The following is a 20,903-nucleotide window of genomic DNA, read 5'->3' on the forward strand; positions in this document are numbered from 1 at the left end:
TTGTATTCTGTTGTTGATATTTGCATCTATGATCCCTGATTTCTTCCCAAGGTTTTCTATCTCCAAAGTTGTTTCCCTTTGTGCTTTCTTAGTTGTTTCTACTTCTGTTTTTAGATCCTGGAAGTTTTTACTCAGTTCCGTCATTTGCTTGTTTGTGTTTTCCTCTAATTCTTTGAGAGATTTTTGTGTTTCCTCTTTCATGACTTCTGCCTGTTGGTCAAAGTTCTCCTGTATTTTTAAAGTGATTCTTGCATTTCCTCCTTATTGGCTACAAACTTCTGACCCATATTGTCCTGAATTTCTTTAAGTGATTTTTGTGTTTCCCTTGTAAGGGCTTCTAGCTTTTCATCATTTTTCTCCTTAAATTTCTTTAAGAGATTTATTTATGTCCTTCATGTGTTCCTCTAACAGCATCCTTACCAGTGCTTTTAAATCCAACTCTTGTTTTTCTGGTGTGTTGAGGGTATCCAGGACTTGCTATTGTTGGAGAATTGCATTCAGATGCTGCCAAAATGCCTTGTTTTCTGTTAGTGATGTTCCCATGCTTGCCTTTAGCCATCTAGTTCTCACTGGTGTTAGATGGTCTTATTGTCACTGGCTGGTATTTCAACCTACTGTGGACCTTTAGGGCTCTTTCTGTGACTCTGGATGACTGGGTTTCCTCTGGCACAGATTACTGATATGCTGCCTTCCTCTTTTGTGCCTTTGGAGCCCTGCTCAGTCTTGCCTCAAGAAATGTTATACTTGGGTTGGCAATGTAAACCAGGTGTTCTCAGCCTGCTCTGTTATGCAGCAAAGATGGTGTGTGTGTGTGGGTCACTCCCTCTGTTGATTCTCACATAGGACAAAGGCCCCAGGACTGACCAGCTTGCAGATAAACTGCCTATGTTCTCAGGTCCTGGGCGCAGGCAGACCCCTGGCGATTTGCACCCCCAGAGATCTTAAGCTCAGGATAATACTGTACCTAGTGGTGTTTTTCCTCCCAGGCAGGCCACGAAGATGGCCACGGGGAGTTGCTCCCTCTGCTGTTCTCTGAGCAGGAAACAGGCCCCACGACCTCCCAGCTGGGAGATGAACCACCTGTGTGCTCAGGTTCTGGGCACAGGCAGACCTCTGGTGGTTTGCACCCCCAGAGATCTAAGGCTTGGGGTGCTAGAGTACCTAGTGATGCTTCTGCCCCAGCAGGCTGGGAATATGGCTGTGGGGATTGTCTTCCTCTGCTGCTCTCCAGGCAGGACACAGGCCCCATGCCTGGCAGACTGGCAGATGAACCACCTATGTGCTCAGTTCTTGGGTGCAGGCAGACCCTTGGCAGTTTGCACCCCCAGAGATCTAAAGCTCGGGGTGATACAGTACCTAGTCGAGATCTTTGTTTTCTAGACACAAATTTATGCTGTATATATAGCTGGCCAATTGAGATTTTTTTTCAGTCAGGTATTTATTTGTTTTCTTTGGGCTAATTCAGATTTTTCTTCAATTCTATTTAAAGGCCTTGAACTAATCAACATGCTCTAAATGTTCTTTTGAACTTTTTAAAAAGGAAGTAAAAATATTTTATGATAAAATTAAAGATTTTCATGGAAAATATTTCTGATAAAATTGAAGAAATATGTAGAAAAACATGTTAAAATTGATCAAGTGTAAGAGCCCATTGTGGTTGTTGCCATCCTTTGGGCTGGAAATGTTGAGTTCTATAAAAGATCAATCTGAGCAAGGCAGAGAAAGCCTGCCAGTAAGAAACATCCCTTCATGGCCTCTGCATCAGGTCCTGCTTCCAATCCTAACTTCTTTTGGTGATTAACAGCAATGTGGAAGGTATAAGCTGAATAAACCCTTTCTTCTCCAACTTGCTTTCTTGTGCAGGAATAGAAACTGACTAAGACAAGAGGGGGTTAGCATTTGATGATTATTTATAGAAGAGAATAAGTAGGTTCTGGTTGCTAGGACCACAAAGGCTTCCAGAGTGCTGTGGTTGCTGTGGCAAGGGAAAATATTGATTGAAGTGTTGTAAGTACAAGAGAGACATGAGCTAAACTCTCACCACTGGAAAATGAAGAGTGGGGACTGTCAGCTGAAGGCCTCACAGCCAGTAACACAAGCCATCATCTGTTAGTGAAACAGGAGGTATAAAGAGGACCAGGAAATCAAAACTAAATATTTCTGATATTATACATGCTACAGAAAGAAGTGCAGCTTTGGATCTGGGTGCTAATGCCTTCCTTACCCTATCCCTAAAACGTGAATTTTACAAGTTAACCACTGGTGTTTATGGTTCATTACCTTTATGGAAAGTATGACAATAGGAATAATCTTGGGAAGAAGTGGGTTAAATTCTTAAGAATGTATTGTGGATCCAAGTATAATAGATGGGGATAGAAAAGAAGAAACAAAAATCATGGCATATGTGGAAATGTAGATGCCAGTTGTTACAGGGCATTGAATTGCTCAGCAGCTTTTGTTTCCTCATATCAAGGGCAAGGGCACTCCAGTTGAAACAACAGTTTTATTTTTATTTTATTTTATTTTATTTTATTTTTTATTTTTTATTTTTTTTGTGATTACTAGAAATCATGTGGTCTGGCATCAGAAGACACAACCCGAAAATTCCACTTCAGATAAAAGTCTACATTTCTCACCAATTCAGCTTTTTTTAATTCAATACATTCATTATTTACATTTCAAATTATTTCCCCTTTCCTTGATCCCCCCTCACAGAAAGTCCCACAAGCCCTCTTCCTTTCCTCTGTTCCCCCATCCACCCTTTCCCACTTCCCTGTTCTGGCATTCCCCTGCACTTCTGCACTGAACCTTTCCAGAACCAGGGGCCACTCCTTCCTTCTTCTGGAACATCATTTGATATGTGGATTGTGTCTTGGGTATTCCAAGCTTCTAGGCTAATATCCACTTATCAGTGAGTGCATACCATGAATGATCATTTGAGACTGTATTACCTCACTTAGGATGATGTTCTTTAGCTCCATCCATTTGTCTAAGAATTTTATGAATTCATTGTTTCTAATGGCTAAATAGTACTCCATTGTGTATATATACCACATTTTTGTATCCATTCCTCCACTGAAGCTGGAAGACAATTTACAGTTTTGAATCATATATAAGGCACACTTATATTTTCTTTCATATCCCTTTAACAAAAGCTAGCAGATTATAATACCAAAGGCACTACAGAGGTCATAAAACTTTGACAGAACTAAGATCAAGAAACAGTTTTTCTTTTCTTTCCTTTCCTTTTCTTTTCTTTCTTTCTTTCTTTATTTTATTTTATTTTATTTTATTTTATTTTATTTTTGTTTTTTTCAAGACAGGGTTTCTCTGTGTAGCCCTGGCTGTCCTGGAACTCACTCTATAGAGCAGGCTGGTCTCAAACTCAGAAATCCGCCTGCCTCTGCCTCCCAAGTGGTGGGGTTACAGGTATGCACCACCATGCCTAGCAAGAAACAGGTTTTATAAGTAAAAAAACATCTATCAAATTATCATATGGGGATAGAAGTAGCTTCAAATATTTTTGACTGAGTAAATACAGTAGTTGAATTTAAGTTGCTACTTAGTATGTATCATATTTTATTTTATTTTATTTATTTTCTAAATTCTTTGTTTACAATCCAAATGCTTTCCTCTTTCCCAGTTCCTCCCTCCCCATATGTCCCATAGGCCCTCTTCTCTCCACCCATTCTTCAATCAGCCCCTCCCTTTTCTTTGTCCTGGTACTCCCCTACAATGCTGGATCAAGCCTATCCAGGATCCAGGCCCTCTCCTTACTTCTTCATGGGAGTCATTTGATATGCTAACTGTATTTTGGGTATTCAGGACTTCTGGGCTAATTAATATCCACTTATCAGTGAATGCATTCCATGTGTATTCTTTTGTGATTGGGTTACCTCACTTAGGATGATATTTTCCAGTTCCAACCATTTGCTTAAAAATGTCATGAATTCATTGTTTTTAATTGCTGAGTAGTATTCCATTGTGTAAATATACCACATTTTCTGTATCCATTCCTCCATTGAGGGACATCTGGGTTCTTTCCAGCTTCTGGCTATTATGAATAAGGCTACTATGAACATAGTGGAGCATGTGTCCTTATTGCATGCAGGGGAATCCTCTGGGTATATGCCCAGGAGTGAACTCTTTCTTCTATGTAATGTAAAGCTGATGATGCAAACAATGAAATCATATTGTAATTGATATCTTATTGTATCCTGGTTAAAGAAAATCAACCAACAGATTGAAAAACCAACCAAACAATCAAAGAATAGACTAACTAATTAACAATCCACTCAATCAATCATCCAACTAAACATTCACCCAAACACATAACTAACCAGAGAGTCACTCAACCAGGCAAAAAACTAAACCAACCAAACAATCTAATATAAATAAACTTGCCAACCCAGTAAATAATCCCATCTATTAAAAATCATTTATAATTAGAATACATGGAAGTAAGACTTTTTCCTTCAGAAAACCTAATTAAATTTGGGAGATGATTCAGAGAGGAAAACACTTTCTGTGTGATTCAAGAGTCTGAGTTTAAACCCTCATCTCCATATTGCTGCAGATTGGCAGTCTGCCATTTTATCAGCATATGGGAAACACTGAGGAAAGAGAGTTAAGGAAAATAGCTTAACAGGTAAGTTATGGTTTCAAGTGGAGATGCCTGATTCAATATATAAGGTGAAGAGGGTTAGAGCAACAACCCAGACTTTGAGCTCTGGCCATTACCAGCATGTGCACACATATGTGTGAATATTTACAAGAGCATCTATTTTACAAATATACATGAAATCCATATAAAAGTAACATTTTTTTTTAAATTTGAAATGTCCTAGAGCTACTAAATTTGCCTTCGCAAAATAGTTTATAAAAGAATATAGCGTCATAAAACAGTGAGGCAGGAATTACTAAGGAGATATTGCTTTGACATCAAGCAGACATGGCTCCTTTCTCTCCTGTTTTATCCTATGCCAGTCACTCTATATTACTATTCAACACTCTCTGCAACTAAATAAATTTGACTCTTTGATCTCTTTTTCTCCCTTCTCATGCTAATAGAATCATTCATTTCTTATCAAAGCTTTATTCATTTCTGCTGTCTCTTTGTTTTCCTTCATTATTAACTTTGTAGAGGCATGTTTGTCCAGCCCTCCCGAAGACCACATTTTGAGTTATTTTTTAAAGCCCTGTTGCTGAGTGCTGAGTTAGCGTCATTCTTGGTCATCTTAGCAGTAAGGAGGATGTTCCAAGAGCCTAAAGACGACATATTCCTGAAATCCTACTCTGGCTGGGTTTCTGACTCAAGGAATGCTTCTAGTTTCAAAGCTCAAACTCCTAACTGCTATATTTCAAGTCACTATTCTGCAACTTTATCAAATTTGCTTATTATCCCCATGTTTATTGTTCCATCATGGTCCAGATTTTCAAACATGTTATGTCTGAAAAAAATTCAGAACTGGCTCACATTGTTTGAAATATCTCACCTTCTAGATGCAAGAAGTTAAAGAAAACCCAAGCACTAAGAGGAAAGAGGAGTCATAGAATCCTTATGACCAAAGGGAAGGAGGTAGGAACCAGGCCAAATGTTCAGAACAGGCTCATGAAGAGCATGACTCAAAGGAGTGACAGTGCAGATACAATTACAGGAAACCACATATCTTTCTTCCTCTTTTGAATATTCTTCCTCAAGCACCAGTTTCTAAGCAGTCTATGTGCTAGAACCTATTCATATAGTTGACAGCTGATTCAGAGGACTCTACTCTTTGCCACAGACGAGCTTAATATCTAACATAAGAATAATAGAACAAAGGTAAGATTTCCTTTTGAGACCTTCTTTCCAAAGTATTATCAATTGTTTATAGTCCATAACAATGTAACTATCGCCTGTGGTTGAACCCCCTCCCCCAAATGTCATGTTTCTGTAGAAGGACCTACAAAAGTTTCATGACAGCATTGTAGACTGGATTGAGGGGCCACTGAACCAAGGCAATGTCCTATTGTACTTTCCTAAATTCTTCTCTTATCCCAACAACACAATCGTCTACTGTTGTGGTAATTTTGACCCTTTCTTTGACTTAGCAAGTACATGTGATCAGGCACTGTCTATAAAATCCTAGTTATGTCAGTTCCTCAATTACCTGTCTTTTCTTTAACAGAAAGTTTCCATTCCTTTGTGCATTTCACTCTCAGTAGGCAAGAGCTGGTCTAAAGTTGATTGACTGTGAGGAACACAATTAATTATAACTTATCAATGATGTACATATTTTGGGAAAGTTGCATGAAGTGTTTAACCTATCTACAACTCAAAGAAAGAACATGGGGTGTGGAGCTCTTTCTGGACTCAGAAATGGCTGTTGCTGTGATGGCAATGTACCAGTGTTCTGGCCCAGTCATTAAATATTGATCAATTCTGTTTTGTGAATATTTTATTTAAGCATAGAGTATACTCTGATTACTCTTCCAAGCTCTATCAAATATTCCTCTCATCTCTGTCAAATTCTCTCACTACCAGTTCCTTTTAGAGATTATGATATTTAGTTTTGTTTTATAAAATTAATTAGGTATGCCAATTGGGTGAATTGAACCCTCTATTGGCACTTGATTTGATTACTATTGGGAAGTTGATTGAAAGAAATGATTTCCCTTCTTGTTGAATCTGTTGTTAGTCAACTATTCAGCTTCCAGAGGTAGCCCTCCCAGAATCCACCCTTCATCAATACCTGGATGTTGATATGAACATATTTGTGCAAAACCTGTGTAGGTATTCTAGGTTATAGTCTAGGTTCTCCCCATCAATTGCTACCCAAAGAAATGCCCTAAAGACTGGTGTACAGTCTGCTCTTATGAAGGCATTTTCTCAATTGTTGCCATTTCCTCTTTAATGACTCTAACTTATGTCAACTTGATATAAAACAAACCAGTACAGGTACTATAACAGATCTATCTCATTTTCTGAGGAATCCACATAATATTTTTTATACTGGTAGCACCAGTTTGCTTTCTCACCAATAAGAGTGAATTAGTGTTTTAATGTTCTTCTTTACTCATATCCTTATCATTATTTCTTGTTCTTTAAATTCTTGGTAATATGCATTCTTATTGAGACAAGATAGACAGTCATGGCAATTCAAAATTTCTTGATGGCCCTGATGATCATTTTTCCAAATGCTAGCATTTGAAACATGGGTATGTATCTTTTTTGTGTCTGTCTAAATATATATTTCTTCCTCTGATTGGGTTGCTATTTGATGTTTTACTCTTTGAGATATTTATGTTTCTAGAAACAATCTTCTGCTATATTGGTAGCTAAAACATTGTATTATTTTTTCTTTTATTCTGCTATTTATTCCTGTCTTCTTTATGTTCATTCATGTGGCTATTCAAATCCTTTTCGAATTCCATGAACTCCTGAATATGCTTGTATTTGTTCCTTTGAACCCTGCATCCTGAGTTTTGTTTAAATTATTCTTATTGGTGATTTATACTCTAGAATCACTGATCTTTATGGAGAGATGTATTTGTTTTATTTTTCATATATAATTTTTAGTTTGGTGATATGACACAAGCAGCTGAAATCTAGTTCTAGGTTATTTCTTTTGGTTTAAGTTTTTGCTCACCATTTTGGAGGAGTTCCTAGATGATTCATGAAATACATAATTTGGGGGAATTGAAAGGAAAAATCTTTCAGTGGAGGAGAGTTTCTTATCAAAGAAATCCGAGTTGATGCAGAGAAGATCTAGGTTGAGTATACATCCTGATAGGTAGAATAGACCCAAAGAATTTGCTTTCTGTCAGGATGGGCATAACACTTAATTTTTGAAGTTAGATTCTTTTATGGTATGAAATGGTATCTTTCCCTGATTTTCATGATCAAAGACATTTACATAGGACTGTTGTTTTGCTGATAGGTTTTGCTATGCAAGTAAACTGTCTCATGTTCATGCAGCCTTTCAGGTCAGCATTGTTCATGTGTCATTTACTTCTGACACTGATCAGCACATTTTTGTTATATAGAGGTTCATTTTTTAGCATGCTCATTTGGAATATCTCTGCATTTGTTGGAATGCCCCTATATTTGGTGGAATATCCCTATATTTTTATAGATTAAGAAAAATTTGAATCCAAGCTTAGACTATCCTTGAACTCAATGAAATCTTCCTGACCCATCTCCTAGTATCAGGTATTATTTAAAAAGCTACCATGTCCGATGGATATTTACTACCAAGTGCTGTCTTGCTCTGTAGTTGTTTCTTTCACACATGACATCTATTTAGCAGTTGTTACCTTTTCCTTCATTTTATATTACTCCAAATTTGCTTTTTAATTTCTCAAGAGTCTTAGAAATGAAGTTAATTTTAGAATCAATGTTTACATTCTCACCTGAAATATTTCTAGGTCAACAATATAGCCATTTATTGGACATTAATCCATTGCAGAATTAAGAAGTTCATCATTAGCCATATTGTAGCATAAGACATTCTTTAAATCACACTAGAACCTCACCTGAAAAAACCATAAGTAATGATATTTTCTTCATCTTTTCTCATTAACCTTTTTTTTTAACTTTGTTTTAGAATAAACAGAAATGCTGATCATTAAAATAGGTGTAGATTTTTAAAATTAGGTTCGTGTTTTAAAGTATTGCCACTATGTCCTGTAATTACTTCCTTTATTTACAAGAAGTGTGTTCAAAGTGTTTTCAAACTAAAGTAATTCTGATATATAAGACACAAATGTTTGCCCTTAGGAGTTAGTTAGACTTGACTACTTGCAATGAACCACAACTGGTTACATCTCTGATTTGCATTTATTTGCATAAGAAAAAGTGATCACTTTATCATACCAACTTCTTTTATAAGTTAAAACAAAAACACCACAGATCTAAAATTTTTTATAATAATTCAGTTATTTGCTTTTTTTCTTCCTTCTAAAAAGTAGAAGATAGATTTGAGGTTTTTAATCCTAAGCAAAGCCAGTAGATCATTTTAGGCAAATGGAGCAAGTTGTGATACATAATTTAATATACATTTATAGTTTTGAAAAAATTATTCGTAAAGTCTAGGACAAGTGAATTATGTCCTCATACTTTCTTTTTTTCAATGAACAACCTTATATTCTAGAGAAAAATTCTTTTCCTTTTATTGTCAATATTCAGTGCCTAATTGTAATGCCCCCTACATCATACAAATCAAGAACAAGTTATAATGTCTTACTCTCTAAAGCTGGTCATGATTGTACATGCCTGTGGTTCCAGAAAAGGAAAATAAGGGAGACAAAAACATCAGGTATTCAAGGTCATCTTTAGCTACATAGAGAACTGGAGGCTGGCATGAGCTACCAAGACTGTCTCAAAAGGAAAAGCAGAAAAGGATTTGCTATAAAGTTTTTAAATTAAATCTTCAAAGCATAAGTAAATTACTGAGCAATATTACAGAGCAATAGTGTTAAAAACTGCATGGTATTGGTACAGTGACAGGCAGGCAGATCAACGGAACAGGATTGAAGATCCAGAAATGAACCCACACACCTATGGCCACTTGATCCTCGACAAAGGGGCTGAAAACATCCAATGGAAAAAAGATAGCCTTTTCAACAAATGGTGCTGGTTCAACTGGAGGGCAGCATGCAGAAAAATGCGAATTGATCCATCCTTGTCTCCTTGTACTAAGCTCAAATCCAAATGGATCAAGGACCTCCACATAAAGCCAGATACTCTGAAGCTAATAGAAAAGAAACTGGGAAAGACCCTTGAGGACATCGGTATAGGGAGAAAGTTTCTGAACAGAACACCAATAGCTTATGCTCTAAGATCAAGAATTGACAAATGGGACCTCATAAAATTACAAAGTTTCTGTAAGGCAAAGGACACCATCAAAAGGACAAATCGGTAACCAACAAATTGGGAAAAAATCTTCACCAATCCTACATCAGATAGAGGGCTAATATCCAATATATATAAAGAACTCAAGAAGTTAGACTCCAGAAAACCAAACAACCCTATTCAAAATGGGGTACAGAGTTAAACAAAGAATTCTCACCTGAAGAACTTCGGATGGCGGAGAAGCATCTTAAAAAATGCTCAACTTCATTAGTCATTAGGGAAATGAAAATCAAAACAACCCTGAGATTTCACCTTACACCAGTCAGAATGGCTAAGATTAAAAATTCAGGAGACAGCAGGTGTTGGAGAGGATGTGGAGAAAGAGGAACACTCCTTCACTGCTGGTGGGGTTGCAAATTGGTACAACCACTCTGGAAATCAGTCTGGCGGTTCCTCCGAAAACTGGGCACCTCACTTCCAGAAGATCCTGCTATACCACTTCTGGGCATATACCCAGAGGATTCCCCACCATGTAATAAGGATACATGCTCTACTATGTTCATAGTAGCCCTATTTATAATTGCCAGATGCTGGAAAGAACCCAGGTGTCCCTCAACAGAAGAGTGGATGCAAAAAATGTGGTATATCTACACAATGGAGTACTATTCAGCCATTAGAAACAATGAATTCATGAAATTCTTAGGCAAATGGATGGAGCTAGAGAACATCATACTAAGTGAGGTAACCCAGACTCAAACGGTGAATCTTGGTATGCATTCACTAATAAGTGGATATTAACCTAGAAAACTGGAATACCCAAAACATAATCCACACATCAAATGAGGTACAAGAAGAAGGGAGGAGTGGCCCCTTGTTCTGGAAAGACTCAGTGAAGCAGTATTCGGCAAAACCAGAACGGGGAAGTGGGAAGGGGTGGGTGGGAGGACAGGGGGAGAGAAGGGGGCTTATGGGACTTTCGGGGAGTCGGGGGGGGCTAGAAAAGGGGAAATCATTTGAAATGTAAATAAAAAATATATCGAATAAAAAATGTGAAAAAAAATTACTGAGCACAGGTTTGGGTAAAAACGTAAGGAAGATTATTTTTTCAAATACAGTCTTCCAGTATCTAAATTAATCTTCTTTTTGTTCTAATGGCTAGAAGAAACTTGTTCTTATTAGTTAGTCATTCCTTAATCATGTGGACATAGCAACTTGTATACTGAAAGTACTTCTGATACCTGTGAAGTATATCCCAAAGGAAAACTGAGGCACTACTAGCTTAAGAATCCAGACTGTCATTTCCACTTGTAGAAAAAAGGATTTTCATGCTTTTGTTGCCTTACTGAAAACAGTATATATAATTTTCATTTTATTGCAAAGCACCCTATGAAGCAGACCATAGATATCCACACTTAAAAAAAATTAGTTATATCTCCGCTTCAGGATTCAGAACAGCCTGGGCTGCAACACCACATCTCCAAGCCGTCCACGAGGCCAGAGGGGCACCCGGGAGGCCAGCTGGGAGGAGTCAGTGTGCTCTGGTGAGTCCAGCAGGCCCTGGACAGGAACCTTCAGGTGTCTGCTTTGGGATCTGAACAGCCTGGGCCACAGCACTCAGTCTCCAGGAAGTGCAAGAGGCCTGGTATGCAGCCGGAGGTGGACTGGGAGGACACAGTGTGCTCTGGTGGGTCGGCCCCACAGAACTTAGGTTCCAGTCCTGAGGCCTCTGGCAGGAGCCTTCAGATCTCCGCTTTGGGATCCAGAATAGCCTGGGCTACAACACCACATCTCCAGATCCTGCAAGAGGCAAGAGGGGCTTCCGGGCGGCCAGCGGGGAGAAGTCAGTGTGCTCTGCTGAATCCAGCAGGCCCAAGCAGGAGCCTTCAGGTGTCTGCTTCGGGATCTGAACAGCCTGGGCCACAGCACCCTGTCTCCAGGCAGTGCAGGAGGTCAGCTGTGCACGAGAGGCCAGCTGGGAAGAAGCAGCTTGTATTGGTGAGTCCAGAATTGACAACTCCAACTAACACCAGTGAGAACTAGATGGCAAAAGGCAAACGCAGGAACATCACTAACAGAAATCAAGGCAATATGGCAGCATCTGAACCCAATTCTCCTTTAACAGCATGTCGTAGATACCCTATCACACCAGAAAAACAAGATTTCGACTTAAAATCTCTGGTCATGATGCTGGTAGAGGAACACAGGAAGGACATACTTAAAGAAATTCAGGAGAAAATGGATCAAAAGTTAGAAGCCTTTACAAGGGAAACACAAAAATCTTTGAAAGAAATTCAGGAGAATACAAAAGCCAATAAGGAGGAAACACAAAAATCACTTAAAGAAATACAGGAGAACTTTGGTCCACAGGCTGAGGTCATGAGAGAGGAAACACAAAAATCTCTTAAAGAATTACAGGAAAACACAAACAAGAAAGTGAAGGAGCTAAGCAAAACCATCCAGGATCTAAAATCAGAAGTAGAAACAACTAAGAAAGCTCAAAGGGAGACAACTTTGGAGATAGAAAGCCTTGGGAAGAAATCAGGTGACATAGATGCAAATATCAACAACAGAATACAAGAGAGAGAAGAAAGAATCTCAGATGCTGAAGATGCCATAGAAACCATGTACTCAACAGTTAAAGAAAATGCAAAATGCAAAAAGCTTATAAGCCAAAACATCCAGGAAATCCAGGACACAATGAGAAGACCAAACCTAAGGATTATAGATATAGATGAGAATGAAGATTTACGACTTAAAGGGCCAGCAAATATCTTCAATAAAATTATGGAAGAAAACTTCCCAAACCTAAAGAGAGGGATGCCCATGAATATATAAGAAGCCTACAGAACTCCAAACAGACTGGACCAGAACAGAACTACCTCCTGTCACATGATAATCAAAACCCCAAAATGTACTAAACAAAGAAAGAATATTAAAGGCAGTAAGAGAAAAAGGCCAAGTAACATATAAAGGAAGACCTATCAGAATCACACCAGACTTTTCACCAGAGACTATAAAAGCTAGAGGATCCTGGGCAGATCTCATGCAGGCTCTAAGAGAACACAAATGCCAGCCAAAACTACTATACCGAGCAAAACTCTCAATCACCATAGATGGAGAAACTAAGATATTCCATGACAAAACCAAGTTTACCTAATATCTATCCACAAACCCAGCCCTACAAAGGATAATAGGAAGAAAACACCAATACAAGGAGGGAAACGTCACCCTGGAAAAAGGAAGATAGTAACCTTTTATCAAACCAAATAGAAGATAACCAATAAAATTTAAAAAATAACATCAAAAATGACAGCAAGTAATAATCACTATTCCTTAATATCTCTTAACATCAATGGGCTCAATGCCCCAATAAAAAGACATAGACTAACCGACTGGATACGTAAACAGGACCCTACATTTTGCTGCATACAGAAAACACACCTCAGGGTCAAAGACAAACACTACCTTAGAGTAAAAGGCTGGAAGACAATTTTACAAGCCAATGGTCTCAGGAAACAAGCTGGAGTAGCCATTCTAATATCAGATAAAATTGACTTTCAACCCAAAGTCATCAAAAGAGACTCTGAGGGACACTTCTTCCTGGTCAATGGAAAAATCCACCAAGAAGAACTCTCAATCCTGAACATCTATGCTCCAAATGCAAGGGCACCATCATTCATAAAAGAAATTTTACTAAAGCTCAAAGCACACATTGCACCCAACACAATAATTGTGGGTGACTTCAACACTGCAATTTCCTCAATGGACCCATCAGGAAAACAGAAACTGAACAGGGACACAGTAAAACTAATTGAAGCTTTGGACCAATTAGATTTTATATATATATATATATATATATATATATATATATATATATATATATATATATATATATATATAACATTTTATCCTAAAGCAAAATAATATACCTTTTTCTCAGCACCTCATGGTACCTTCTCCAAAATTGACCATATAATTGGTCACAAAACAGACCTCAACAAATATAAGAAGATTGAATTAATCCCATGCCTCCTATCAGATCACTGTGGAGTAAAAGTGGTCTTCAATAGCAACAAAAACAACAGAAAATCCACATATACGTGGAAACTGAACAATATTCTACTCAACAATACCTTGGTCAAGGAAGAAATAAAGAAAGAAATTAAAGACTTTTTAGAACTTAATTTAAATGAAGACACAACATAACCAAATCTATGGGACACGATGAAAGCAGTGCTAAGAGGAAAACTCATAGCCCTGAGTGCCTCCAAAAAGAAAATCGAGAGAGCATACACTAACAGCTTAATGACACACCTGAAAGCCCTGGAACAAAAAGAAGCTATTTCACCCAGGAGGAGTAGAAGGCAGGAAATCATCAAACTCAGGGCTGAAATCAATCAAGTAGAAACAAAGAGAACCATACAAAGAATCAACAAAACCAGGAGCTGGTTCTTTGAGAAAATCAACAAGATAGATTAACCCTTAGCCAGACTAACAAAGGGCACAGAAACAGTATACAGATTAACAAACTTAGAAATGAATACATTTAATAATAACAGAAACTGAGGAAATTAAAAAAAACCATTAGATCCTACTACAAAAGCCTATACTCAACACAACTGGAGAATCTGGAGGAAATGGCCAGTTTCCTAGACAGATATCTGACACCAAAACTAAATCAGGAACAAATAGATCATCTAAACAGTCACTTAACACCTGAGGAAATAAAAAGGGTCACAGAAAGTCTCCCAACCAAAAAAAGTATTGGACCAGATGGCTTCAGTGAAGAATTCTATCAGACCTTCATAGAAGACCTAACACCAATACTCTTCAAACTATTCCACAAAATAGAAACAGAAGGAACTCTACCCAACTCGTTCTTTGAAGCCACAATTATGCTGATACCAAAACCACACAAAGATCCAACAAAGAAAGAGAACTTCAGGCCAATTTCCCTTATGAATATTGATGCAAAAATACTTAATAAAATCCTTGCCAACCGAATCCAAGAACACATCAAACGATCTTCCACCAGGATCAAGTAGGCTTCATCCCAGGGATGCAGGGATGGTTCAATATAAGGAAATCCATCAATGCTATCCACTACATAAACAAACTCAAGGAAAAAAATGATCATCTCATTAGATGCAGAAAAAGCATTTGACAAAGTTCAGCATCCTTTCATGCTAAAAGTCTTGGAAAGAACCGGAATTCAAGGCCCATACCTAAACATCATTAAAGCAATATACAACAAACCGGTAGCCAAGATCAAACTAAACGGAGAGAAAGTTGATGCAATCCCACTAAAATCAGGGACTAGACAAGGCTGTCCTCTCTGTCCATATCTTTTCATTATAGTACTTGAAGTTCTAGCTAGAGCAATTAGACCACATAAGGAGGTCAAGGAGATACAAATTGGAAAGGAAGAAGTCAAATTATCACTATTTGCAGATGACATGATAGTCTACTTAAGTGACCCGAAAACCTCCACCAGGGAACTCCTACAGCTGATAAACAACTTCAGCAAAGTGGCTGGTTATAAAATCAACTCAAGCAAATCATTTGCCTTCCTATACTCAAAGGATAAGCAGGCTGAGAAAAAAGTTAGGGAATGACACCCTTCACAATAGCCACAAACAATATCAAGTATCTTGGTGTGACTCTAACCAAACAAGTTAAAGATCTATACTACAAGAACTTCAGGTCTCTGAAGAAGGAAATCGAAGAAGACCTCAGAAAATGGAAAAATCTGCCATGCTCATGGATCGGCAGGATTAATATAGTTAAAATGGCCATCTTGCCAAAAGCGATCTACAAATTCAACGCAATCCCCATCAAAATTCCAACTCAGTTCTTCACAGAGTTAGAAAAAGCAATTCTCAAACTAATCTGGAATAACAAAAAACCCAGGATAGATAAACTATTCTCAACAACAAAAGAAATTCTGGGGGAATCAGTATCCCTGACTTCAAGCAATACTACAGAGCAATAGTGTTAAAAACTACATGGTATTGGCATAGTGACAGACAAGTGGACCAATGAAATAGAATTGAAGATCCAGAAATGAATCCACAAACCTATGGTCCCTTGATCTTTGACAAAGGAGATAAAAACATCCAGTGGAAAAAAGATAGCCTTTTCAACAAATGGTGTTGGTTCAATTGGAGGTCAGCATGCAGATGAATGAGAATTGATCCATTCTTATCTCCATGTACTAAACTTCACTCCAAGTGGATCAAGGACCTCCATGTAAAACCAGACACACTGAAACTAATAGAAAAGAAACTGGGGAAGACCCTTGAGGACATGGGCACAGGGGATAATTTCCTGAACAGATCACCAATAGCTTATGCTCCAAGATCAAGATTTGACAAATGGGACCTCATAAAATTACAAAGTTTCTGTAAGGGAAAGGACACTCTTAAAAGGACAAAATGGCAACCATCAAATTGGGAAAGGATATTCACCAACCCTACATCTGATAGAGGGCTAATATCCAATATATACAAAGAACTCAAGAAGTTAGACTCCAGAAAACCAAATAACCCTATTAAAAATGGGGTACAGATCTAAACAAAGAATTTTCACCTGAAGAAATTCAGATGGCCGAGACACACCTTATTTATAATAGCGAGAAGCTGGAAAGAACCCAGATGCCCCTCAAAGGAGGAATGGATACAGAAAATGTGGTATATTTACACAATTGAATACTACTCCGCAATTAGAAACAATGAATTCACAAAATTTTTAGGCAAATGGTTTGATCTGGAAAATATCATTCTAAGTGAAGCAACCCAATCACAAAAGAATGCACATGGAATGCAATCTCTGATAAGTGGATATTAATTAGCCCAGAAGCCCTGAATACCCAAAGCACAAATCCGATAATAAATGACTCCCATGAAGAAGTATGGAGAGGGTCCTGATCATGGGAAGTATTGATCTAGCTTTGGAGGGGTATATAATGACAGAAAAAAAGGACGGAAGTGATTGGAGAATGGATGGAGAGAAGAAGGTTTATGGGACATATGGTGAGGGGGGATCTGGGAAAGGGGAAATCATTTGGAATGTAAACAAAGAATATAGAAAATAAAAATATTTAAAAAAATAGTTATAAAGTATTAAGTATACCTGGTTAAATTAAAATCTGATTAACCATCTCTAGATTTGGAAGACACTTTACACCTACATTAGGCCTATTCTTCATGATTTCCTTCATCAAGTTAAGTCTGTTTAGTGAATCCTTTGTAAAAAGGAAGCACAGTACAAGGACGATGATTTTCTGAGTTCCCCTGAGCAAGCCAGGGAAATCAAGCCACTAAATAAAGTCCAGTCTTCTGTACAGACCACAAAGAATGTACAGGATTCTTCTGTCAATTTTCTGCTTATTAGCTGACAGTTCAGTGAATGATTAAAAAAATGATTTATCCTCATTCAAAAGCCACTGTTGCTTTTGCATTCTTAGGTTTAATTTAGAAAAGTAAAAAGTATAACCTTTTTTCTCATAATTGGAGCTATGCCATAGAAATGAAGCTTGTAATTTTTATGGGAGAAAATCAGGTCATCCTTAATGATTTAATAACTTAGTCCTTCAGGCTCAGAAAGAGTAAGTCTATAGATGCTATTTAAAATCTAGTGCAGATTGATTTTTCAAGAATCAGCAATATTAGCTTTAAAATGTTACCATTTGTGTACTGTAATAAATATTAATGTATGTAAACCAAACTACTAGACAAAAAATGTAATCATCAAAACTGAGATTTTTTTGTCATTTCTACTTTATTTCCAATGCATATCTTAGGTCATCCATGCCCAGCAATCTTCTTGAGTCAAAGGCCATTTACTTAATTTAGTTTTCTTCTTCCTCTTTGATAATACAAATGTAACTAATATGTGATATATATGTATGTGTATCCTTAATGTCCTCAAAGACTTTTCTTCTTTTAAGTTTCAATCTGAAATGAAGACTAGGTCACACTAGCATATAAGTCTGGTTCTTTTCAAACTGGTCTTAGTATGACTTGGCATTCTATTTATGACTGCCATTCACGAATTTTACTTTTTCCCATTTGATGATTTTTTCCCCCTGCCCAAACTAGGAGCAGCTGTTTGTCATGTTTCTGGCTTCTGAGTTCCTGCGGCAAGAACCATCCTTATGAAAAAAAGAAAGGTTCAGAGTTGTGTTTCACTCTGACACAGCCTGATACCCTGAGTTCCTATATGGGTGTCATGAACTACTCTCATACCATTAAAAATCATAGGCTATAGAGGGCCCAAATAAATACCAAGTTCATTTTAATTAATGCTCCAGAAAATGAAATTAATAAAGGCTCCAGAAATACTGATGTAAATATATTACTTAACTTTTAGAGTCCTGTTTCTCCTACTTATAAACCAAGGCAGTTATTACCACATAGCTGCATCTTCCTGAATCAGAGAGTCCAAAGCATGTTCTCATGTATTTTTATTTTGTTTTACTGTTAGGAACATGAGTGGAGATTTCCTAAGCAAGAATCTAAGCATCACAGCCTGGAAAACTAACATCACAATGCTGAATGGAAACTACTACACTAATACTTCATATTGTGACATCAAGAACCAAGCCATGAATTTGCTTTCCATCATCATTTCCCTGGTTGGGATGGGACTCAATGCCATAGTCCTGTGGTTCCTGGGCATCCGTATGCATAGGAATGCCTTCTCTGTCTACATTCTCAACCTGGCTATGGCTGACTTTCTCTTCCTGTGCTCTCAGTTTGTATTTTGTCTTCTCGATGCCATTTACTTCTTCTACTCCATTTTCATTGAATTCCCTTTGGTTTTTCATATTGTGCGCATATGTGCTTATCATTCTGGTTTGAGCATCCTCAGCACCATTAGCATTGAGCGCTGCTTGTCTGTAATATGGCCCATTTGGTATCGCTGTAATCGTTCAAGACACACATCAGCTATCACATGTTTTGTGCTTTGGGCTATGTCCCTATTATTGGGTATCCTGGAAAGAAAAGCATGTGACTTAATGTTTAATGGTTTTGACATTTATTGGTGTAGAATGTTTTATTTAATCGCTAGTGTATTTTCAGTTGTTTCATTTGTGGTTCTTTGTGGGTCCAGTCTCATCCTGCTTGTCAGGATCTTCTGTGGCTCACAGCGGATTCCTGTGACCAGGCTGTATATAACCATTGAATTCACTGTCTTGGTCTTCCTGATCTTTGGTCTTCCCTTTGGGATCCATTGGCTACTCCACCAATTGATGGGTGATTTACATTATTTAAACAATTGTGATTCATTTTTTTATGATACACAATTCTTATCCTGTGTTAACAGCTGTGCCAACCCCATCATTTACTTCCTCGTTGGCTCCATTAGGCACCGAAACTTCAGGAGGAAGACTCTCAAGCTACTTCTGCAGAGAGCCATGCAGGACAACCCTGAGGAAGAAGAATGTGGAGATAACAATTCTTAGGAACACTCTGATGCACTGGAAAGAGTTCAGAGCAGGAGCTGAGAGCCACTGGAAAAAAAATCATTTTGGGGGAAACATTTTTCTTATTGGCATGGACCATTTTTTTACAACCTTTTCAGTTTGGTACCTCTTCTTCAATTGGTTAATTAAAGCATTAATTTTTGTAAAAATTTGAGAGAAACGGGTCTTGTCATACAAATACTGACTGTAGTATGTCTGAAGCTGTGATACTTAGGGCTTTACCATCTCCTTTTTGGGGACTCATTGTGTAAATGTTCTGTGGTAGAGAACTGCTCCTTCTGTTGACAAACTCTCCTTAATTAGAAGGCAAATAGAAGAACAAGGAAGAGCTGCATTTCTTTCGTCACTGAAATTTATAATGCTTGCACAAATGTTGTATCTTGCAAATATTCTTTTTAAACACTTTTCTCAGTGTTTAAGACTTAATTACATACACTTTAAAATCCTAGTTCTTATTAATTTCTTCAGGTTATATAAATTGTTTACTAAACAAATAAACCTTCACAAAAGAAGACTGCTAAATCTCTTTTCAATTAGCTGAGTCCTCACTATGAATATCGAGTTCACTGTGTCTCTAAATTTTAAAATTGGATGAGTGCACTTAGATTTTGCAACGAGATCTATCAATGTCCATGAGCACATGAATTTTGAGAGTCTGACTTTTGTGTTTCTCTTCAAAATGCCTTCTTTTTCAAATTTTATTTTATTAGATGTTTGCTTTATTTAAATTTCAAGTGGTATCGACTTTCCTTGTTACTCTCCAAAAACCTCCTATCCTATCCACCCTTCCTGCTTACCTCCTCTTATCCCACTTTCCTAACCAAGAATTACCCTATAGAGTGGCATTGAGACTTCACAGGACCAAAGGCCTCTCCTCACATTGATGTCTGAAAAGGCCATCCTCTGCTACATGTGTAGCTAGAGCCATGTATCCTTCCATGTGTATTTTTTGGTTGGAGTTTTAACCCCTGTGAGCTCTGAGGCTACTTGTTGGTACATATTATTGTTCTTTTTATGGGGATGAAAAACTCTTCAGCTCTTTGGGTCCTATCTCTAGTTCTTCCATTGTGGGCCCTGTTCTCAGTCTATTGGTTGGCTGTGGGCCATAGGTATTTTGATCCACCTTCTAAGAAGAATCAAGGTATCCCACACTTTTCCTTCTTTCACTTCATGTGGTCTGTGAGTTGTACCTTGGGTATTCCGAGCTTTTGGGCTAATATCCATTTAACAGTGAGTACATATGGTGTATGTTCTTTTGTGATTGGGTTACTTCAATCAGGAAGATATTTTCTAGTTCCATCCATTTGCCTAAGAATTTCATGAATTTATTGTTTTTAATAGCTGGTTAGTATTCCATTGTGTAAATGTACCACATTTTTTTTATCCATTACTCTTGTGAGGGACATCTGGGTTCTTTCCAGCTTCTGGCTATTACAAATAAGGCTGCCATGAACATAGTGGAACATGTGTTCTTATTAAATTTTGGAGCATCTTCTGAGTATATACCCAGGAGTGGTATAGCTGGGTCCTCAGGTAGTACTATGTCCAATTTTCGGAGAAGCCACCAAACTGATATCCAGAATG

At 37.7% G+C, this 20,903-nt stretch overlaps 2 protein-coding genes and 1 pseudogene across 3 annotated transcripts in view; all 3 read left to right on the top strand.

Moving 5' to 3' along the window:
- The window catches only part of LOC127668493 (mas-related G-protein coupled receptor member B2-like), a 165,984-nt gene extending 146,602 nt beyond the window's left edge, over positions 1 to 19,382 (top strand). Inside the window, exons 1-2 of one of the 2 annotated variants that reach the window (XM_052162139.1) lie at positions 5,753 to 5,821; positions 18,317 to 19,382. In XM_052162139.1, the coding sequence (XP_052018099.1) occupies positions 18,321 to 19,298 (978 nt within the window). In that variant the 5' untranslated portion in view covers positions 5,753 to 5,821; positions 18,317 to 18,320 and the 3' untranslated portion in view covers positions 19,299 to 19,382. Of the gene's footprint in view, positions 1 to 5,752; positions 5,822 to 18,316 lie in introns of those variants that run through there. The other variant, XM_052162135.1, reaches the window with a different exon arrangement.
- Positions 1 to 20,903, top strand: part of LOC127668453 (mas-related G-protein coupled receptor member B2-like) — a 261,783-nt gene that overhangs the window by 146,602 nt on the left and 94,278 nt on the right. The window lies entirely within an intron of this gene.
- LOC127668482 (mas-related G-protein coupled receptor member B2-like) overlaps positions 1 to 20,903 on the top strand; it is a 211,932-nt pseudogene that overhangs the window by 146,586 nt on the left and 44,443 nt on the right.

The sequence above is a fragment of the Apodemus sylvaticus genome, chromosome 1 (assembly GCF_947179515.1).
Source record: "Apodemus sylvaticus chromosome 1, mApoSyl1.1, whole genome shotgun sequence".
NCBI lineage: Eukaryota > Metazoa > Chordata > Mammalia > Rodentia > Muridae > Apodemus > Apodemus sylvaticus.